Below are 24674 nucleotides of genomic sequence, written 5' to 3'. Positions count from 1 at the left end.
TATGTTGAAATGTATAACTTGTTGACGGAAATCCCAACATTTTGTGTGCACAATATCTTGAACTGACGAATAGCTATTATTACGTCAGCGTTACTGAGAGGTTTTTTGGAATGTGGCGCTGATGCGGCGAATAAAGTCAGTAGTCTTTTACCAGATTCATGTGGTACCTACTCAACCTTACCAGTATGAAAAGGTATAATTTGATAATAGAAACCCGGCCATTTTTGATATATAGTATCTTGAATAGACCGAATAATTACCATCTTGTATTATTAAACACGCACTATAGTTCGAATTCTTTTAGAATGTAACGCTTATATATTGAATTAAGCTGGTAGTTTTTTACCAGATTTATGAAATGGCGGTTGGTAGGAGGCCAAGGGGGGCCATAGAGGCCAGAGAGGACCATGACCCCCCGTTGTGAGTCCTAATAATTTTATTAAAATTCAGCAAAACTCAGTTTTCAGTTGCAAATCGACCAAAAATTGGTGTATTAAAAATAAACAAATTTTTTAAAGTTTTTTCACTCCAATGTAACCCACCAACTGACAAATTATCACAGGTGTTCAATTTAAAAACATTTCTACTTTTACTAATTCTTGGTTTTCAATCGAATGATTTGTGGCTTTGTCACCTTTTTAAATATTACAAAAATGTTCATTATCACAACACTATCACAGTAATGGGACTTCTGCTTCTAATTTTTCATGGCTTAGATTTAAAATTACTAAACTGAAAGCTCCCGTTTAATCTCAGCTGCTCTCACATTTATTAATAACTTTGTAAAAAAAAAGGAATACAGCACTATAGTTCAATTACAATAAAACATATGGCCGTGATAAACCAATTTTGCGTGATAGAAATAGTGATAGTAAGTAATAAGAATAATATTATAGATAAATATAGATAATATATATATAATATTATAGATTTTATAATATTATAAAATTATATTATAGATAATTATAGATAAATATGATACTAGCTACGAATAATTTTTCCATACTGACACGGACTGGAGGAGGCGAAAAAGTTGAATGGAAGAAACGAATGATGATAGGATGGATTGAACATTGCGTTAGGTTGATGACGTAATTGCTGACGTTGTTTTTATGTTGTTGTTGTTTTTATGTTGTTGTTGCTGTTTTTTCTATGTTGTTGTTGCTGTTGTTTCTATGTTGTTGTTGTTATTTCTATGCAGTTGTTGTGGTTGTTTCTATGTTTTTGTCGTTGCTGCTGTTATTTCTATGTTGTTGTTGTTTTTTTTCTATGTTGTTGTTGCTGCTGTTGTTGTTTCTATGTTGTTGTTTCTATGTTGTTATCGTTTCTACGTTGTTGTTGCTGTCGTTTCTATGTTGTTGTTGTTATTGATAATGATGTTATCTATATTTTTGTTGTTTCTGTTGTTGATGTTTTCTATGTTAATGTTATCACCGTTGAAATTTATGTCAATGCTGTTAATGCTGCCTATAGCTAGGATGTTATTAACTATAAGATTGTAATAAAATCTGGAATGTTATTTCATGGGAAAAAATATTAGACGCCTTTTTATGGATAGATACGAATAAATTATGAATAAATTATAAATGAATAATTATTAAGATATTAACATTTTTTAAATCAATTCAAGATTTTAAATGATTTAAGTGTAATTAATTAATTAATTAATTATTCAATTATAAATAAAACTGAAATACAGAGAGTATTTGTTAGCGATAGAAAACTTCTTGTAAGGCCTCACTAACCAAAGTGAAATTTTGAAATTTTGAAGTTCTTTTATATCGCAACGGTCTCTCTCTATTTCATGATCTCACCGATTTCAGAGGATGAATAGAAAGAGTGAGGAAGAAATAGAGAGAGATAGAGAGAGAGATATAAACAGACCACAGAAAAATAATTGTATTAATTTTACATAATTAAATTTGATTTTTACTCAAAAATAATCTTATCATCGTATTTATTTCATAAAATTTTACCATATTTTCTAATTATTTTTCTTCTAATTAATCCCATTTTATTGTGTTTTGCATGGTGGGTTCGTGGTGGTATGTCGGTGTGTGTCTGGTTTTTTATTATTAAACCCGTGTTGTTAGTGATAAATTTTTGTGCAAAGAGTAACTGCTTGGTAGGTGTGTTGTGTTAATTTGTTGCAGTAATAATGAACGTTTTATCGGCATTTCTTGGTAAACTTTTTGAGAAATTGTTTGCAGAATAATTTTTTAAGAGTCGGATCGAGATTTAGTTTTAAAAATGGTGCAAGTATTATTCAATTGAAAGTTTTGTGGCTTAAAAGTGAAAAAGAACAATATAAATGAATAATCGGGAAAAAACTGATTCGTCAATTTGAGAAATTACTAACAAAATAAAAAAAACTATCAGAAAAAATAGTGTCTATTGCGTCATACATTACCAAAGAACAAACATTCAAATTCAAAAATTAAAACAATGAACAAACAATAAACATCAAAAAAACGCCTGCTCACATTTCTAACGGTTTAAAATTCAAAATGGCCGCCAGCACCCAGCAACGAAAGATCATAAATATTAATAAACGTCACCATCGCTAAACCGCACTAACTGAATGTAATCATTTGATTGGCCGGTCACAATCAACCAATTAGATTCCTCGATTCAAACTTCTGAATTATTAACTAGTTTCGATTTGTTGCATGAAATGTTTATGAAGGGTTATGAATATTCATTAGCCTCCTGCATTATGCCGATGAAAACTCTTGTTGATGGAGAAATTTAGACATAAGAGAATTAAGTTAAGAGGTAATGTTGGAAAATTGTTGCTCCGCTTGTGGCGTTTGTAGCTGCTATGACGGTGATGATGCTAACGATGCTACTACTGCTGCTGCTACTGCTGCTGCTACTGCTGCTGCTACTGCTGCTGGTTATGATGGTGATGACAACGACGATGATGACTAAGATGACGATGATGGAGGCATGGAAGTACAGATGAAATTTCTCTATGGAATCTAACTGAAATCGTATTTTTTACCTTAAAAAGTGTGGTGCGTATTACAATATTTGGCATATACATCAACTTACACACACACACGCACATATACACACAAATACACACACACAAGCACATACAAATAAATATACGCAAATACGCCGTAATACGCATACACACACACATTACATTGTAATCATTCAATCGTTATCCGAGCGAGAGAATTATTTTTTTTGGCGCTTTAGAAAATTTAATTGTCGGTTGTTTGTGTCACAGCAAAGCAGACGTCCATTGGACAGCTTTATAATTTATGACGTCAGTCCTCTGTGTGTTATTTAAAAGTGAATTTACGAATTCATTGTGAAATTAATGAGCAGGGTCGTGCCATCGTTTAATAAACGATCGATGATGTAGAGAGAGAGAGAGAGAGAGAGAGAGAGAGAGAGAGAGAGAGAGAGAGAGAGAAGAAACAAGAGGGAAAGAGAGAGAATATAATTGTTTCTGTGTGTGTGTGTGTGTGTATATATGTATGTGTGTGGGTGAGGACATGCTTGTGTGTGTTAGTATTTGTGTGTTAATGTGTGATAATTTTGATAATTTTGACGAACACCGGCACGCACATTTAAAAGAGCGTTTAATATGCTACTCAGCAATAAGCGTTTCAATTGGATGAAGCAGCAGGATAAGTAAGCCATTTAAGCGAGTAAGCCATCGTTACGACTTGATTCAAAGCAATATTTCAATAACGACAACTGAAATGAAGTTTGACGATTTGGATACAAATAAATATCTATTAAAATGAATTAGAACAACAAATGCACACACACACACACACACATATATATATATACACTCTCTCTCTCTCTCTCTCTCTCTCTCTCTCTCACACACACACACACACACACACACACGCAAACACACAAACTCGAAGAATTTATACACTGTGCATATACACATATTCAACTGGTTTTGAGCAAACAAAATAATAACTGATTTCATTTATATAGCGCAAGATTAAACATTTAGACGCAATGACATGGTAATTTTGCGCGTCAGCCATCTTTATTATTCATCCTGGTCTTTTATTATATTCATCGGCCCATCACTGATGACTTTTTTTCGTTTTGTTATACTTCCGGAATTTAACTAATTTTTAAATTTTTAAAAATGAAGAAGGAGTGACGAATAATTGATTGAAAGAGGGAAAGGAAGAAAAATGAACGAATAAAACAAAGGCCGACGTAGGACGAGTGTTAAAAAGTGACTGTATATTTGTTCCATTCCGACTACTGAACGATTAAACATTCACAATTACCCATTCATCATGATCGTCGTCATCAACGTCGTAATTTTTTTTGCCATGAATGAATGAATGAATGAATAAATCGCTTTATATGTCATGTATGATGTGTTATTTGCCTTGTTAAATGTTAGGTGTATATAATTACAGTGAAAATTTATCGAAACAATAGGCTCCATGTGCGTGTGTATATGTTTGTGGTGTGTGTGTGCGTGTGCGTGCGTGTGTGTATGTGTGTGTGGAGTATTTTGGTTTGAATATTCTAAAACAATTTGAAAATGAAGAATTTTCCGTCTGCAGTTTAGGATTTTTCTTCCACTGAGCCTCTTCTTGCTGCGGTTAGCTTAAGTAACGTTACTATTCCATAACTTGAAGAAAAAAAAATCAGACTCAGATTTCTAAAAAATCAAACTCAGATTTCTATTTTACAATTTCATTTTTAGTGATCACACACACACTAACACACACACACACACACACACAGAGAGAGAGAGAGAGAGAGAGAGAGAGAGAGAGAGAGAGAAAGAGACAGACAGAAACACATCTAAACAATAATGCATTTTTACCACTAGTGTATAAAATGCACAAACTTATATAGACTGTGTATGTATATATATCTTTGTATATATGTATGGATAATGTACCTAATATTTTTCCCGCATAGACCTAGCAGACTAAAATGTCTTTAAAAGTTTATCGCCTTTATAAAAATGAGATAGCAATTTTTATTGGGATGATCATATAAAGCATTTTTTCATTTAACTCCATTGACAAATATCACATATAAAATGCTTTATTTTAGGAAAAATAAAGGAAAAATAATAATAATAATCACAACGATTTTATGGTTAATGATATTTATATGTGTTTGTGCGTGCGTGCGTGTGTTGTGTGTGTATGTGTATGTGTGTGTGTGTGTTTGTGTTTGTGTGTGTTTGTGTGTGTGTGTGTGTGCGGGTGTGTGTGTGTGTGTGTGTGTCATTTGCAACGAGATAAATAATACGTGTATCAGTGTAGTTTGCACATTCGGTAAATCAATAATAAAAAGTAATTGACACAATTCTCGATGCACTGATGAAAAAGAATTTTCAGATTATTTCAATATCAGAACACATATCATTCCCAGCGCAGTATCATGATAGATATCGTTCTGAAATGCAGTTTTGAAAAACCAATAATAAAAAAAATAGATATTCTCGAGATAGACATCCTTCCTTTCCCTATATAGCTATTCTCAAAATGACAGATATCTTTCTCAATGCAGTATCATGAATATATCTTTCTCAGAGAAGCATCATGATATGTATCCTTTTCAATGCAGTATCGTGATAGGTACCATTCTGAAATGCGAATTCGATAAAGCAATAATAGAAAAGAAATAGTACACTATTTCCCAATATCATGACGGGTAGGATATCTGCCAGTGCAGTATCGTGATGGATATCATTCTGAAATGCAGGTAGGATATCTGCCAGTGCAGTATCGTGATGGATATCATTCTGAAATGCAAATTTGATAGAGCAATAATCAAAAGCGAGGCAATTTTTTTGCTGAAATGTCCTTTAAATTTACGACAGTTGACCGGCGCCAACATGAAAATGCAAACGAGTGCTTTCTTTTTCCCGCCAGACTTGTTTTATAGTTTTATTACCTTATATAATCTTAATTTCTCGCCGCATCGTTAACGCATCTCCAAGAAATAACGACACGCAATTATTGAAATTGTGTTAATAAAAAACGGCTTCGGATCCGTTTTGTCTCGTCTCGTTTCGTTTTGTCTCGTTCCGTTTTAGTACAATAATTGAACTGTTGATATGTGTTAAAATGTTAACATAGTCATTTAGTTTTAATTATTATTTTGGCATTTGGTTATTATTGAAGCATTAATTTATAATTTTTTTTATAAGAATAGGTTAGCTTGAAATCTTGAAAATTAATGCGTTGTTCTATTTGCTGTTGGGTTAGTTTTTTTGTTAAATTTATTAAGAAATTTATTAAGAAATGAATTTATACTTTTAAATAATATATTTTGAATTATTTGATTGAAATTTCTTGAAAATTTGTTACTAAAATCAGAGTAGTTATGAATACTTTAATCCTGATAACTTACCAAAGTATTGATACCGAAGCAAAATTTTTAATGTTTCAAATATATATATATATATCCTTGTGTAGTAAAACTTGTGACCGCTTCAATTTCATAGATCCTCGTTCAGAATTTTCGTTTTAAGCTATTATAGTTTTTCCAATGAGTCGTTTGATGTGGCTTCAAACGCACGTTTCTTCAGTTAAGTTCACTTGGGAACAAATTTGTATCATTTTTTGGAAAATGGAGTAAACTCTGAAACGAAACAAACAAATTGATGGTAAACAATTTAAAATGTTAGCAGAATTCTATTTGAATTTCAAATTGAATAGAACGAGAACGAGTCACGCGAACGTATATAAAGAAATTAAAATGGAAGAGAGAGATCTTTCTAGAAGACAAACGCATTTATTAGAATTTTTTCCCGCCCGGCGAAATTAATGGCTCAATGAGATTTTCGTGCGGTGATCTTATTAAGAGTTTGATGATTGAAATAAATTTAATTCCCACGCTTGGTCAGCGCACTTTAGCGCTTTTACGGTTCCATCCACGGATCCGTCTGCTCGTTTCATAGTGTTTTGTCACATCAAAAATAAATCGAGCGTGTCGCTACGATGCCTCCCTGTGTCTCTAAGTCTGTCTTTGTATGTCGGAGTTTCTTTTCTAACTCTGAGTATGTTTTGCTGTTGTTGCTTTAGATTAAAACTTTCGTGAAAGGAGATTGCGTGTTTCTTTAATTGTACGTCGGGCTGCTTGTTTTTATGTTTGTTTATAACAATTTGCGTTTATATTCTTGTGAGGTACCCTATATTTTTAATGGCGTTTTAATTTTTGTTTTATTTTCCAACTCATTCGCTCATGTCATCGGGCCATTTGAATTGATTAAATTTTAAGCATTTTGGATGTTTTAAAAATAACTGAATTTTTGTTAAATTGTGCTAATAATTAAGGTCGAATATTTCTTTTAATGTCAGTCCAAAAAACATTCAATTTATTAAGTATGCGCCGTTAAATTTAACAATATTAGAGCAACTAGGCAGTTATTGATGAAAAAATAACTAAACTGGTGACTGAGAATTGAAAACAATTTGGTCAGAACAGCTCATATGCAGCATAACCCTACAATGGAAAGAATATGGATTCATAACGTATATATTACGAAATCACCTCCAATGTTTGGTCTCTTATGTTTATACAAGTTCAGTTTATACAAGTTCATCTGTAGGTTGTTGCTGTTACTCGCGGATATTTCATTTGTTAAAAATAAATAAAGACTGATCACGTAGTAGCAGATAGTTCTCCATCCCACATTCTTTCCATTCAGAACAGAACACAAGTTGCTATTTTATTAGAGAGGAGCCGTGGTTAGTCATTTCTTCAACAATCAAATGTTTTTAAAATTACTTTAAAGCAACTGCAAATATTAAAGTACATAAATGTTATTTCTATTTACATAAAAAAATCTTTTACTCGTTATGCAGTTTTTATACAAAATTTTGCTTAACCGTAATCTAGCTCAAAGAAAAATTTCAATTTGAGTTTTTAACTCTGATGGTAAGTTCATTTTGAATGTTTTTATTTCCGTTACAGGTTTTAGATTTGCTTAAAATGAATAGCTAGTCATTTATTTAATTTCAAACTGAAAACCATCGTTAGATGCAATTACATTTATTTGAAAACTACAATAGAAAAGTGCGGAGAAAAGTGTGATATTTCAATAGGAGCATTGAAAGATTCAACAGTAGGTACATCTGGAATTGGAACATTTCAAAAATCATGACGCCAATATGCGGCACTATTAAAGACACTTAACGTGCAATAAATAACTTCAAGTTATGAATGTCAGTACCTTTGACGAAAAATCTCAAAAAAATGTATAAAGTTTAATTTTATACTACTGCCTTGCATGCTGTAACAGTTTCTGCGTCTGGCAGATCCTGATTTTTAAAGAATAAAAAAATAATAATTGTATGTGTATATATATATATATATATATATATATATATATATATACATATACAGTGTTGGGGAGTAACAAATTACTAGTAACAAAATTACTGTAACAAATTACTTTTTCCAGTAACAAGTAATTGTAACAGATTACTTTTTGTGCAGGGTAACAAGTAACAGTAACAAATTATTTTTTTGCAGTAACAGTAACAAATATTATGCACTTTTGTTCTTCGTTACTTTTTTCAGCAGTGCGTGATTTATAACCATCATTGGTTGTCCTGTTGCGGCTCAGTCGTTCATTAGACGAACCATTTCCATGACTTGCCAATTTAATATTCTATGCTTGTATGCACTTCCTTTTCTTGTTTATGTTTACTCTCAGTCTCAGCATTTCACGTGGTTTGTGATTTAGTAAGTTGCGCGGATTTAGTTGGCATAATGGAAGACGAGAAGGAATTGGATTCAACTGATAATGAAGTAGGCCAAGTAGCTTGGATGGAACAACTGAAGGAATATTTTAACGTAGTTGAAGAAGAAGGAAAGAATGTGAGAGTACAGTGCAAGCGGTGCTTACCAAAACGAACGATTCTTAGCACATCGAAGATCAGCCCAGCGAATCTTTTAAAACACGTGGAGGTAAGGTTTTTTTCAATGTTAGCGAAAATTTGTTTTTTAATAAATTATCGGTTTTTTCGGAACGAAATAATGCCTGAATGGGATGCAATGAATTATCTACAACACCCAATTTTTATTCCGCATTCATCCGATGAATTAGCAAATGCTGTTATTTACAACTGAATTGAACAACATACATAACTGAATGGATATTAGCTTGTGTTTGTCTATTTTTTTAAATATTAACGAAATAATATTTAAAATTGAATGATGTGTGAACTTGTACAGAAGAAACATCAAAACATCTTGGAGAAAGTAAAGGAATGCCGGAAGAGGAAGGCTACTAGTGAAGTGTCCGACATGCCTGCAAAGAAAGCCTGCATACAAGCAACTGTGACAACATGCACCCCACTTGGTAGTTCTGTAATTTCGCAGGCGAAGGTCGATCAGCTGGTGACAAACTTCATTGTCGAGTATATGGAGCCAATGAGCATCGTCGAATCTCAACCCTTTATCGAGCTTGTTCAAGGTCTCCAGCCAACAAAGAAAGTTTTGTCGAGAAAAACTCTTAATGGTTAGTTCAATCTCTATAATATAATATGATTTTTTGTGGTTCGTCACATTAATTGCTTATTTTGAACGATGTCAAATAAAAGTAAATACAATCCTTAAGACCCTACTAAATTTGCAACACGCGTCTTTCTGTTTACAGATAAGTTGGACAAACTCGCGGACACGATGAAGGAAAGCATCTGTGCAGCGCTCAGCAAAGTCGATCATGTGTGCACAACAGCGGATATCTGGTCATCCAACAACAGGAGCTTTCTAGGCATCACAGTGCACTGGATTGATCCTGATACTCTGGAAAGACGTTCAGCGGCTTTGTGCTCTGAGGACAATATTGCTGAAGTTTTTGTAGCTCTTGAGGTCCCACAATTTCGTCCCAATGACATCCTTTTCTTGAAAGAGTATTGTTGTGTTATGCAACCACTGGCAGCTGCATTGGACATACTCCAAGCAGAAACGAAGTGTTTTATTGGGTTTTTGTTGCCAACGTTAATGTCATTGCGTACAAAGTTACTAACAGTAAAACCAACTTTGAAGTTGACAGCGCCTTTGCTTACTGCTGTTTTATCCGGCCTTGATAAGCGATTTCAAGGTTATGATGAACGTCATGATTTGATCATAGCTAGTGTCACATTGCCTCAGTTTCGTATGAGATGGATTGACAATAACGACAGGAAAAAGATTGCTCGTAGTTTACTGTATGGCGAGTTGCAGGCTGCTAAACAGCAGCAGCAGGTCACTGAGCCTGATACTGATGACAAGCATGAGTCAGGTACTGTGTCAGATGATGAATTTTTTTCGTTTGCAAATGAACCACGTGACAACGTTGATGCTGCTGCAGAACTTGACTTGTATTTAAGTGATAATTCTCGTGAAATTGCATGCCTGCAAAAATACCCGGGTATTTTGAAGTTGTTCAAGAAATTCAATACACCATTACCTTCAAGTGCACCGGTTGAGAGACTTTTCAGTTTAGGTGGTCAGATACTGGTTCCTAGAAGGAATCGGATGACTGATGAGCATTTTGAGCGTCAACTGCTTTTGCGGGCAAATAAATTATTTTCTGCCAAATAAGTGATTTGTGTACATTGTAAATTTAGGTGCTACCAATTACATGTATCTTATTGACTATCTTTCTATGTATTGTATATGTATATTCATGTGCGCACCTATTAATGTTGATATTGAGAATATATGAAAGAGTACTTGCAGCGTCTGTTTACATGTATGCTGTACTGTAGTAACAAAAAAGTAACTTTGTTACTTTTTATAGTAACAAGTAACAGTAACAGATTACTTTTCTATAAATATAACAAGTAACAGTAACAAATTACTTTTTCCCAAAGTAACAAGTAAAAATAACAAATTACTTTCAATGAGTAACAAGCACAACACTGTACATATATGAATGGGTGAAGGTCCTATGTGTATACTGTATATGTACATGACTTAAATATATTACTATTCAGTGCAAATCATAAATTTTTGATAATTAAGTATCGATAAATTAAGAACAAAGCTACAAAACGATGTATAAAGTAGAAAATTTTTATGGTTTTCATTTACTGGCTCACAAACCAATACTCATTCCGACTGGAAAATATTCGTGAGAAAAATGTTCAAGAAGCAGCAACGATATGAGATTAAATCATGAATAAATGAAAAAAATTAATTATTAATTAACCTGCTCATTATATCCAAGGACAACACATTATCACAGAGCTCGTTTAAACGAGGTTTTACGAAAAATAGATAGATAAAAAACAGCTAGTAAAATAGGATAGCAAACATTTGAAAACAGTTATAATACTATGTAGTTTTTAAAGCTTTTTGTGCGGAATATGAAATTTACTTGAAGGCCTAAAAAAGATTACATTAAAAAATACACACTCGAAGTTCAAACACGATTTAAAACACACTATGAAAAAGAAGCTTAAACAAGGACTTGGCAGAGTGATTAATACGGAAATCTCTCTGTAGAGATATAGAGAAACCAAATATTTCAAACGTGATTTCTCAAATATTCCCTGAACGAGTCCAACGCCTTGAACCTGTGAGATATCTTGTTCTTCTCTTCCTTCGTCATCTCGGCGTACGTCTTCTCATGTTTCTCGGGTTCAAAACAAGGATCCCAACCGAAACTCGCAGGACCTCTAGGGGCAACAATCCGACCTTTGGTGACCCCTTTAAAGAGCATCACCTTGTCGCATGGTTGACCACTGTGATAGGCAAACGTGCAGACGGCCTCTGCTGTTTTGTCATCGAAGCCAGCCAGCATCTGGTGCAGTCCTTGGTTTGTTTTATGTGGAAAATGTTGAAAGAGTAAAAAAATATTATGAATCAAAATAGAAACGTTTAGCATAGAGATAAAAGTTTATGAATTGTGGAAATTGTGATATACATGCCATGGAAGAGTTAGTTGAACAAATATGCCTATTATGAATATGTAGAATGTAAAGAATTGCTAATATTTTAAATAACCAAACAGTTGAAATAAAAGAGTAGGCGATTCAAACAAAATACACCTTTGGGTCCCAGTGGCTTGAGGAACCATTTGATGTAAGGACCAGGCATGCCACCTGTAGAATGGTTAATATTAAACTAAGTTAGAACTTTGTTAGTTTTTGAGACAGGCATATAAACTCTATGGTTTAAGGCCATTGTTGAAGTTGTGTTGTATAGTTAAATTTATATGGCATTTCTTGGGTGTTGATCTTCATGATGCTACTTTCATTTTTTGGTTACATGCAGTTGAATAAATAGTTCTTGAGATGTTTTTTTTTTTGATGAATTTTGGAAGTACTATGTTACCACATGAATAAAATATAAAATGAACTAGTCTTGCACCTAAAGCATTAAAACACAGACAGGTGTCTTCAACCAGGACAGCCCCCCCGAGTGATTTCATTGCTTCCTCACATTTCAATCTACTGACATCATCTGCATCACCTTGATATTCTGGTAGATCGATGTCCACATTTTTTATCTGTATTTTTAAACGTTCTCTTTTTAATATTTCTCAGAAGTATGAATCACACATAACAAAGCACATGTAAATATTTGTAAGTAAATCAATCACACACATACATTGAATCACAAAAAATGAGATGAATAACATTTCCAAAGCTAAGTATATATATTTTTTACTATATTTTCATAGAATATAGAATTTGATAAACATGCAACTGCGTATAATATAATTATAATAGTAATTGTCTGTATGTTAAATACAAAAGTTAAACAAATGTTTGTATATCTAACAATTTCTAATACTAAGCTAAACTCTAAAAATGTACCTCAACTTTCTCTGTGAACTCTGACCCCAAAATATTGACAACTTCCTTCAGTTTATTCACATTTCCAGTCACAAATGAAATTTGTTTTTTTGCTGCCATTGTTATAAAATATAGAGAATAGACAGATCAAATCACTTACTGCTGATAGTGGTGGCAAAATAAAAGTTTGATGAAAAGAATTCTGAAAAAAATATCCTGACTAAAAAAATTAATTCAAGTAGAGTAGTGACAAGAATAATTTTAATTATTATTCATTCATTTATTTACAACATTAAAAAGTAAATAATTTAAATTTATTAATTATATATCATTCAATATTACATTAAATTAAAACTAATAAAAATTATTAGTTAGAGTGTCACATAATTAGGTTTTTACTTTTTTATTTGAATAAAAAAAAATCCCCAACCTGCCTTGGTTGGACGTTATTCAGAGACTACACACATAGCTTAGCATTTTGTTTATGCTTTGAGATTAAATTAATATTCATTGTAAAAACATTCTTCAAAAAAATTAATCAATAAATTAATTATTATTTAATTTATTAATTATTGTTAATATATAAGGTTAATATATATATATATATATATATATATATATATATATATATATATATATATGTTTGAATTAATTTGTTTTAATAAATCTAAACACTCAATTACTATTCCCCCTATTATCTTACCTGATTCTAAAACTCTTGATGTCTCTCATAAGTTTCGTAGTCTAGGTTTTATCTTTGATTCTACTATGTCTCTCTCTTCTCAGATTAATAGTGTTGCTAGAAGCTCTTACTTTCATCTATGTAGAATAAAAAAACTTTTTCCTTTTCTTGATGATCCTACTCTTCTCCTTCTTGTTACTTCGTTAGTCTTATCTAGGATTGATTATTGTAACTCGCTCTACTATGGTCTTCCTGACTCTATACTCTATCCTTTAAGGAAAGCTTTTAACTCTGCTGCTCTTCTAGTTGCTCGTGCCCCTTTCTTTTCTCATATATCTCCATATCTTGTTCTCTTGCACTGGCTACCTATAAAATATAGAATAATTTTCAAAATTTGCACGTTCATGTATAAGTCTCAATCTAAATTATTTCCTAAGTATTTATCAGATATATTAATTGAACCTAAACGCCCCGGTTTACGATTGTCTTCTTCTTCTCGCTTTTTCTTAACTCGTGTTAAACACACTTTTGCCAAATCTGCTTTTGCTGGTCCTTTTCTCTGGAACTCTCTACCTACTTCTCCATCACTTGCGAAGTTCAGAGCGGATCTCAAGACCCATCTGTTTTCAAAATTCATTGAGGAGCGCTGTTGAACATCGCGGAAATAGCGCTTTATAAGCTAATTGATTGATTGACAACGTTTTCAATATTCCAAGTGGAACTCAGCAGCAAAGCCCATCCCAGCCTTCACTGTTGATTTTCTCAATAACTTTGGTGATATCTTTATCTCTATCACTAGAAAACTTTGATGTCAGTTCTCAGTTTTATTTCATATCCATTCAGTTACTCTCAAACTTTAAAACTAACAGAATGTCACACAGTTTTCATTGAAAACATCAATGTTCAAAAGTATTCATTCTTTTGACGTCTTAATGCTTCAATTAAAAAAAAAAAAAAAAAATTATACACAACAAAAAATATAGACTAAAATTTTTTATGGGTAATTTACAAATTACAACCATCTAGAGATTGTAAAAACATTAAAGAACAGTCTTATTCATATACAGCTGAACGTATTATTGATTGAGTTTGCTCTCATACAATATAAAAATGTATTAGTTCATCTTGAAATTTAAATTGATTATTTAACTGTTAACACGTTCCAAATGATATAGATGACATCAAATTGTTCCCGAATTTAAACTTCTCTTCCTCTTAACAAAATCCGATAACAACATGAGAATGATTAAACGTACTAACGACAACAGTAACTCATTATTATAACCATTGCCCGATCATTAAATGTATGTATAACAAGAGAATAGAATACAAATACTAATACAGAAATAATGAAATGTTAATGTCGTTGTATCAGTTTCTGTTCTAGCAGCAGACTGTTCGGTCACTAGCACTAGATTATTTTTCAGATATGAACTTGCGTTTCTTCTCCTCTGCAGAAAAAGGAAGTGTAAAAGAAATGAAATGAGAAAATATTATTAACATTTATGAGACGTTACAATTAAACAGTTAAACAGTTACAATTAAAGCCAGTGAGTAAGCCAGCTGCAGAAATTGAACTATAGTAAATAAACTAAACGTTTATTTGGTGGAAGACGCTGTGAGCTAATTTACATTACACTCTTAGCATCATCATAATTATCGATAAATTAATTAAGAAAAAAATTTAAAAAAATTACTTGACACTCCGTCATCATCATGTTCGTCATCGTCATCTCCATCTTTGACCATGGTGACGTCATTGTCCACTAATTCATCAGCATCGGACTTTTTAGCAGGCGACGTTACTTTGGTTTCATTCTTCTTGCAGAGGCCGAGAACTTCGTGCAGGTCGCCAGATAGTACTGTTTTTAGGAGTTTCTGTTTTGGGTGGATTGAAAATTTGGAATATCAATTAAATAAAAAACTAATCAGTATTAAATTATCATCGGTCAAAACAATTGAATAAAAAGCCAACCGCAGAAATATTCACGCAGATAATCAAACAACCAATCAAACGACCAATCAGCCAGCCAACCTGTGCTCTCGAAGTTATTTCCACTCTTTCTTCCAGACCCATGCCACACAGAGCATCCTGCCACCTCTTGTTATCATCGTCATCAAAAACTTTCTCAACTGATTGCTGCGAGGTCATATTTTTCTCCCTGCTCTTATCACTCTCACTTTTATCACTATTACTCATTCTATCATTTTCATTATCTTCGACATGAGTGAAAACTTTTTCGTGTATGATGACGTCAATTTTTCTGATATCTTCATCAGCAGCAGTAGCGCTAGCAGCAGCACCGGCAGTGACTGTAGCAGCGTCACCATTATTTTTAGTTTCATGTTCATTTTGCTGGTGCATGTCCACATCGACATTTCTCTCACCACATTTTCCATCCTCAGTAGCTTCTTCCAAATTTTCCACATTCTCACCATCGGAAACTTTCATCCTACTATCCCCATCCTCACCAGTACGAATTGCATCAATCTTCTCGGTATCCAATTTGTTATCACTCCCACCACCATCACTACCATCTTTAACCAACTGAGCACCACTAGACTTACATTTTATCTCAACTTTCATCGGATGGTCGTCAGGTAGGAGTGATCCAGAGGCCAAACTTTTTATAAAACCGATGAACGCCTTGCCAGGAGTGCAAGGTTTCTGTGTCGTCTTCAGGACTCTATAGACTCCGAGCTCTATCAACTAGTTGCAAGTTAAAATGTTATGTTAATTACCTTAATAATAATAATAATGTGAGGTTATAATGTTATGTTATTTTATGTGACATGGTCCTAGAGTTCAGTGACAAGGTACGAATTCATGCAATTATAATTGTTACTAGCGTACCAAAGTAAAATATTATTCAAAACATCACCAACAACACCACCACAATCATTAACAAAAACCTCGTCGCTGAGATCCCCAATGGTGTTTGTGATGCTCTTGAGGACGCGGACCACCAGAACACAAGATGGCAGCATGTTGGCTTTCGTCTATGTGGAGGATGAAAATATTCAATGTGAAATATGATTAGCTGGTTAAGTGACGTGGGCGGGCAAAGTTAGTGATTGGTTGATGAATAATGGGAAAAGACCAAATAAAAACCTCCACCTCACAACTCACCAGACGCTAACTAGCCAATCAAATCAGCCAGACAGCCAGCCAACAAACTAACCTGAAACCACTTAGTATGATCGAGATCTTTCAGTAGCTTGGCGCATAATTCTTTATCAATCCTATCAGCTTCTTGATCTACATCAACGACCTCAACGCCACTACTCCCGCCACCAACATCATCCCTATCGTTGCTCTGCTCCTTACCTGGGTTTTGTCGCATATTTTAAATGATTTAAACGTACAGACTTAATTTAAACGGTCAAGGAAAAAATTTTTCGCGACCAAAAACATGTTCATTCATTCATCTAATATAAAACATCAAACCTGTTTTGGGGGCACGATCATCATCACCTTGCATCTCATCATCACCATCGCCACAACCACAATTGTCCTTGACACAGGTCACGTGGATGTTGCAGACGACAAACGGGGCAGACCTGCACTTGACCACGATGGATTCCTCAGTTGGCGACAACGATGTTGAGTAGGGTGTGGTCGAAGCTGTCGATGGCTGTTTCTTAGGTAGGTAGAAGTGGAAAAAATTCAAAATATTATACATCAAACTGCCATCAAAACATGACGTCAAAACTTCATAACTACAAGGTGCAGCTAATGGTTTGGTAATTTATAAAAAAATCTCTACTAATTCTTTGATTAGTATGATGATAATAATAAATTGTATACTACACATGCACATGCATACTTTTAACGAGTGAAAATGAGTGAGTGATTAAGAGATGATGATGGTTGCAGAAATTTCCTGCTAAAGAGTTTTCATTACATAACTTATTTCAAATACAGCAAGCACTCAAATCATTATTATATTACATCTGATATTATTGCAAATTATTTTTTACCATTATAATGAACTGTAATTCATTAAAAAACATGCCAAAAATCCTCAATATTGGTGAATAAAATGTTATTGACGTGAATATGAATTTAAAAATTTCACTAAAAACATCAAGTTTAAGTGACAGGAACAGTGAAACAGACAGACAGACGACAGACAGAAGCAATAACACACCAACCTCAGCTTGCATAGCATTCTCAAGCTTATTGAGAATCCCCCTCAGGTCAGATTTCGTTGGCCAGTTAGGCATAATCAGAAGAATGTCAAGGACAAGATGGTTTCGAATGAGGAGACCCTTAGCGATTGCCCCGATTCTCTTCGATGTGATTGGTTGTTGCGATGGTTCAACAGGTTCTACAATTGGTTTCAACCATTTGTCAACATCTGTTAAGACTTTCTGCACTGCTTTAAACTGTAATCGTGTGAACAAATAAACTCCTTGCCAACAAAATAAATTGTAACAATCATCGATCCATCAATCAATTAACTTTTTCAATAGACCAACGAATGACAATTAACAACCCTATCAATCAATCAATCAAACCAACCAACCAATTAAGCAACTAAAAAAAATTAATCAGCCAACTAACCTCATCGGTAGAGGGATAAACAAGCGAATGTTTCTCTCTGACAAGACTATCATATTTATTGTAGCCACTATCAGAACCACCCAGAACAATGAAATCTGGTTTCGTGCTAACACCGCTACTGCCGGGTGCCCATTTTCTATTGGGAGGAAATTTCCTCGAGCGCTCAAACCTCTGTGACTCTGCAAATTCTTTGTTATATTGAGAGTAATGGCTGTGATGGTTGTTGTAGTAGGCAGACCCCGGAAAGCTATCACACGGGGCGTAGCCATAACTCTGAGCGAACTGCTGTTGAAGTTGTTGCTGGATCTGGTGTTGGAACTGTTGCTGTATTTGCTGCTGCAGAGCCGAGCCGATGTTCTGGACAAGCACATCAGGATAATCTTTTGTGGTATGTGATGCACTGAAGTTTAGATGTTGCAGTGAGTGAAGCTGCTGTTGCTGCTGCTGATGAGATGGGGGAGGGACTCCTTCTCTTTGCTTTTTTTCCTGCATGATGTTCCAAGTTAATTCATATTCATTCATTCATACATACACACAAATACACACACATACATACATACACATACATACATACACATACATACACAATTACACTCATACAAAACAATGCAGAGGATATGATAAAAAAAATGACAAAAAATGATAAAATGTAATCAGTAGTGTCATTGTACCCTTGGTAAGTATGTAGTTAATAATCCATTTCTGTAAGATAAGGTTGGAATGTTGTAAAGATTTATATTAAAAGATGTTCTCATGCACACACACACACACACATACACACCGACACACACCCATCAATGAGGAAATGTTGACTGCAATGAATAATTTGAATAACTAAAACCCAATTAAGAAACTTGAATAATGTAAAACCATACAAGCACATACACAACAAACACACACAGACAGACAGACACACTCGCACACACACACGCGCACACCTACCCAATAAAGAGTGACATGCTTGCTAGATTTCATGTGTATCATTTTAGTATCCAAGTTGCTGAGATCGACCTTGCAGAGGTTGCAGAAGATTCTCATCAGCTCTCCATCTTCTTTCCTCAGCTCCTCTATGTATTCGGAACCTTTTTTTGGAAAATATTTTTTCCACTTTCCAGAATTTCAAAAAAAAAATCACAAGAATTGATGCTGCAGTTTAATAAAACAATAAGGCATTATTAACTCTCCACTCTTTGCATTACCAGCCCTAAACAAATGTTTGTATTAATACGTATATTCATACAGATATCTTCACATTGCAACCACAATAACCATTTACCGAAAACAGCCAAAGATTCCAGTTGAGCATCAAGCTAATAAATAATACACATCTATCTATATTTCAATCACAACGTCTGCAAATGACCATAAGTAAAATGCATGCCATTCATTGAGTATTTGAAATTTCTATCAATCCAAGCACACACATTTAAACAAACAAAAGCATAATTGTATAATAATAAATAGTTTTTAAATAATAAAATAAAAAGTGACTAACCAAGGTTATCTTCATCGATCGGCACTGCTTGGCTGACGGCAGCTGGAGAATGCACGGAGTCAAGTGACATTCCAAACTCTATGTTAATCAATTACATTAATGTCATTAACTTAAAATAAAAAACTTGAATAAACAAAACATACATACAAACTAACATACAAAACACATATACAAACTAACATACAATGTGTATATACAAACTAACATACAATACATATACACAAACAAACATACAAAACATATATACAAACTAAAATACAAATCATATATATCAATACAAACTAACATGCAAAATATATATACAATATTTAACTAGATCAATGTCATTAAATAAATTATTGTCAATAAACAAGCTAATGTCATTAATTAAATTAGAGTCATTACTTAAATTGGTATAATTAATTGAATCAGCATCTTACTAACCTTCAGGTTTCAGCAGTTTTTTCTGATGAATGTGCTGCCTCCTCTGTTCATTTGTCATCTGGAGTACCTAATCACAACAACAATAGTAATAATAAAATAGTAATAAAATAATAATGGTTATAATTATGTGCAATTTATATAGTGTTTCATGTATAGAGTTTTAACAGTTCTTGAAATAAGCTCCCTTGCAAGCAAGCAATCGATTGAAACTTTACATGACATAAGTTTACATGTTGGATGGGATGCATTCAAACCCTGTCATGCCTGGCTTATATGAATGAGCAAGCAGTTTGCCAGAACGCCATTTCAATCATCATGGAGGTGATGAAGTTAATGATTAATGAAGTTAATGATTATGATTATAGTAATAAAACCTCCACTAGATACAAACAAAAAAAGAACCACCAACAACCTTTTGGTGGGCATCACCCTTGATGTGCTGTGCATACAGATCAGCACCAGCACACGACACCTCGCAGAGCTTGCACCATAACAATTTCCTTCCATCTGGAGCGTAGAGAGATTGTGGTTGCTGCTGCTGCTGCTGCTTTACTACTGGCTCCGGACTAACGTAAATTTTTCCAGATGACGACGACGACCATTGTTGTTCCTCAGGTCGTTTGTCTTTCGGAGGATTTTTGAGTGCTTTCTCTTTTTTCAATTTGTGCATCTCACTACCCAAGTGACTCGTGAATGCCTGTTTGAAATGATGCAATGATTTATGATTACGACCAGACAAGGTAGTAAAAGGTTTTCATTTAAATCAATTCTTATAAGCCTTCACGAGAACGTTACATCAATCTCTTATAATTCCCTACTAACCCCAATCATTTAATTGCATTAACAAAATCAGAGTTATTAAAACTAAAAAGAATGCATATATATGAACAAGTGAGTGAACAAATGAAAGATGAGAAGCTATGATCTCACCAAGGAATTAGCATAGACCACATCACAAACGGAACAATAATACTTTGATTTGTCCTTCCCACTTGCCTCAACACCCCCAGCACTCCCCACACCCCCTTTTTGCCCACTACCCCCATGAACACTCCCAGAAGATGATTTTTTACCGACACTATCATCCCCAAAAAATACAGCAACCCCATCAACAACTGACGCCCCACCTAAGTTACCAGTTTGTCCAAGTTGTTGCAGAATTTGTTGCTTGATTTGTTGTTGCAGATTTTTCTCAAAAGCCTGCTGGAAGGTTCGCTGAAACTCTTTTTGTTGCTCTGCAGTCAGTTGTTGGCCGTGTTGTTGGGCTGGTGATTGATGTGACGATGACTGCTGATGAGTTGTATGTTGTTGCTGCTGCTTTGATTGTTGTTGTTGCTGCTGCTGGGCTGGGTGTTGTTGGTACATGTTTGAGAACTGTTGTTGAATTTGATGAGAGAATTGTTCCAACTGTTGTGGCTCAATTCCGAAAACTGGAGGCTGGTCATCTGAGGTTTCTGTGACAGATCTAACTGCAGATGATGTAGAGCTGGCAGCAGCAGCAGCAGCTGTGTACTGCTGCATAAAAGCAGCTGCTTGTTGCTCAATATTTTGGTAGTTGTATATGAAGTCCTGGTTTGAATGCGGTTGAGCAGCACTTGCATAGGCTGAATATCCACTCATATCCTGTCCATAGCCACCGTAGTCTGTTTTGCAGGGTTTATGTTTAAACATGTCAGTTATATTTTAATAAAACTATTTTATTTATGTACAATATTTATCAACTCATCATGGTTCATTTGGTTATTTTTGAAGCCATTTTGATGAAAAAATTCAACAATCCAGATTTATATTAAGTACTAACACTGTGAACTGCTGGATGCATAATTCGGCACTGGATAACTTCCACTTGAGAATGCATAAGCAGTGCTGCTGGCTGACTGAGGTATACTCATCTGCAAAGGTTGACACATGTTATTTAAAAAAGTTTTATCACTATCACTAACTGAAGTTTATCTATTTATTATTAATAATATTAAATTATTGTTAAAATTAGTCCTTAGTTTAGTTTTATTGACTTTAGTTAAGTAATTGGTTTAATTTAGTTTCAAAGTTCTTAAATAATTATTATAATTTATAATTAAGTTAATTAAAGTTTAATCAAAGGTGGTGGTTAAGTTAGCAGCCAATACCATAAAAAATTAAATTTTGAAAGAATGATAGTGAAAATTATAATTAGTAATAAAAAAAGAGAAAGTAGACAGAACGGACGAACCTGAGGAGACCCTTGTCCTTGTGACTGTGAATTGGAAGCCATTGTGGGAACAGTAGCGTAGTAACCGCCGTAGAGGGCATACTGCGGACTGAAACAAATCAAAATAAATAATAATTGTTCCATTTTTAGTAAATTCAATTAATTTAAAAAAAAAACTTACTCCGTAGTTGATGAGTAATAATTATTCGAACTGGTATAACCGGAGAAATTATTGTTCGCCATTTTGTGATAGCACAACAAGCAAAGATTATAAGTAGATAGGTATCTATATATGGTATATATATCGTAACACACATACATAGATAATATATAAATATAATTAGGTATAATTAAAATTTTATATATTTAGGTATAATTTGAATTATATGTAATTAGTTATAATTAAATATAATTAGGTATAATTAAATATAGTCATAATAATTAAATATAATTAGTTATAATCATTGAATTATATAAATTCCATAATTACATAATATAATTATATTATATTATATAAATTCCAGAATTATACAATATAATTCCATGGGTATAATTAAAATTATATAAATCATATATATACAATATACATATGTTATTCTACATATATGTATATAATTAAATATAATTAAAATTATATATAATAAGGTATGATTAAAATTAATCACAGTATCACAAACATTACAGTAGTTTACATTACATCACATTAGTATTTTTTCCTGAAATGGGAATTGTAAAAATAACACTACTACACTGCTATAATCATATGGTTATAATCGTTAGCAGATCTTCAGCAAACGAAGGATTTTAGTAGGAAAATATGGTTATGAAAATTTTAATAAAATGTTAATTAATAAAGTTTCAATTTTGAACAGACTTAATTTCGTTGATAAAAATTTACTGAGACAAATAATTGAAGAATTCGAATATAAGTTGATAAACACTAAACACTAATAAATCGGTGGGATCGCACACACCGCACACACACACACACACACACACACACACACACACACACACACATATATATATATATAAATAAATAAATATATATATATATATATATATATATATATTTATATATATATATTGATGAAAATCACAGCATGTTCGGCGTTAGTTAACTTCCAATTTAACTTTTCGATTTTTCTAACGGTTGATCGTAATTTCATTGGTAGGTATGTCCTATTGAATGTTTGTTGGCGCTCCAGCAACCCTCGCAAATATTTATTCTAATTAATTTATAATCTTTTAATAATTTATTGAATTTTTTATCTGTCTGCCAATTGCCTAGCTTTATAACATTTCTTTTTTCTTCCTTATTGGGTAAGTGGTCCGTTATGGCCCTCTGGTCAGTTGTGTTAAATAAATAGAAAAATAAATAATATATATTATAATATTTATAATAATTAAAGTCTTAGTAAATTTTTATCAACAAAATTAAGTCTGTTTAAAATTGAAACTTTATTTCTATTAACAAACATTTCATTCAAATTTTCATAACCATGTTGTCCTATAAAATCCTTCGTTACGATCACCGCCGAATATGCTGTGATGCTCAGAAAGCTTAGCGATGCTTGCATCTCAAATTGCCTACTTTATAAAAATAATTCTATCTACCTACTCAATTACCTTAACTAATCTATATTAAATTGTTCATGGTACAACAGTCGAAAGTTCCCCTTCATTCTCCCTCCTTGCATAGAGGTAAAACGAATCCCAGCCAGGCGTGCATTCTTTGCCAATGAATGAACGAACGTAGCGTGACATCACAACCATTCTGATCTTCCACGATGAACTCATCTGGAAGCTTCAACCTTGATGAATGAAACTGAATGAAACTAAATGAATGGAAAATCTTATTTATTTAATTAATTTAAATGAAAATAGAGAAACGAGTCGAGGTGAAACTCTATATAACCATGCACACTACAACATTCAATAAATAAAAATCCCACTAAAACCAGGAACCACCGCGTACTGTTGAATATATAGTGTGAAACAAAATAAAAAAAACACAAAACGAATAACACCCACCCAAGTAAGAGTAAAAGAATAGAAGTTCCTTACCTACCTATGTAACTTAATTACCTTATGCCTTAGCCTACCTATATAATAAATTAATCTCACTTACCTACGTTTCAATAACTTAAGACACACACGTACATTTTTATGCAGGCATACGTGAAACAAATTTTTTTAATCTGAAAATTTTTAAAAATTGAAAATTTAATTTTGCGGGTGGTATTTTAAATAACGCACTTGAATCCGCAGAGTTTTGAGAATTTTTTTATCCGCAACCGCGGTTATTCGCTTGGGGCTCTAATTCACACATACACACCCACCGTGTGTTTGTTGTTGAGACATCTGGAAGTGCTGAAAAGAGAATTGTAAAGATGAAGTGTCGTATACACATTCATAATATTTAAAAAGAATTTAAAAAAAAAGTTGAGAACATTTTTAAATTGTTTAAGTTAAATGTATCAATATTTTATTTTTAATTCTATATATTTTTAACTATAAATGTATCAATGTTTTATTTCAAAGTTTATTCATAAAAA

General features: G+C 33.2%; 2 protein-coding genes across 2 annotated transcripts; both read right to left on the bottom strand.

The window, feature by feature from the left end:
* Nucleotides 1–8000: 8000 nt before the first annotated feature.
* Nucleotides 8001–13220, bottom strand: HELRODRAFT_185734 (hypothetical protein). Its single transcript, XM_009022675.1, has 6 exons — nucleotides 13189–13220; nucleotides 12780–12974; nucleotides 12331–12469; nucleotides 12009–12062; nucleotides 10884–11772; nucleotides 8001–8356 (listed from the first exon to the last, which is right to left on the bottom strand). The coding sequence occupies exons 2-5, from the start codon at nucleotides 12876–12878 to the stop codon at nucleotides 11486–11488; spliced, it is 579 nt and encodes a 192-aa protein (XP_009020923.1). The 5' UTR covers nucleotides 12879–12974; nucleotides 13189–13220; the 3' UTR covers nucleotides 8001–8356; nucleotides 10884–11485.
* Nucleotides 13221–14300: 1080 nt separating this feature from the next.
* HELRODRAFT_192402 (hypothetical protein) lies at nucleotides 14301–22359 on the bottom strand (the record flags this gene model as incomplete). The annotated part of the gene is made up of 16 exons (XM_009022674.1): nucleotides 14301–14891; nucleotides 15138–15318; nucleotides 15476–16150; nucleotides 16354–16440; nucleotides 16623–16768; nucleotides 16889–17075; nucleotides 17596–17829; nucleotides 18050–18493; nucleotides 18950–19089; nucleotides 19503–19580; nucleotides 19926–19992; nucleotides 20338–20622; nucleotides 20856–21568; nucleotides 21727–21817; nucleotides 22138–22225; nucleotides 22298–22359. The coding sequence occupies 16 exons, from the start codon at nucleotides 22357–22359 to the stop codon at nucleotides 14857–14859; spliced, it is 3513 nt and encodes a 1170-aa protein (XP_009020922.1). The 3' UTR covers nucleotides 14301–14856.
* Nucleotides 22360–24674: the final 2315 nt, after the last annotated feature.

This window comes from Helobdella robusta (genome assembly GCF_000326865.2).
Source record: "Helobdella robusta unplaced genomic scaffold HELROscaffold_33, whole genome shotgun sequence".
Classification (NCBI taxonomy): domain Eukaryota; kingdom Metazoa; phylum Annelida; class Clitellata; order Rhynchobdellida; family Glossiphoniidae; genus Helobdella; species Helobdella robusta.
Note: the sequence above shows the minus strand (reverse complement) of the source record. Positions and strands in the feature narration are given on the sequence as shown.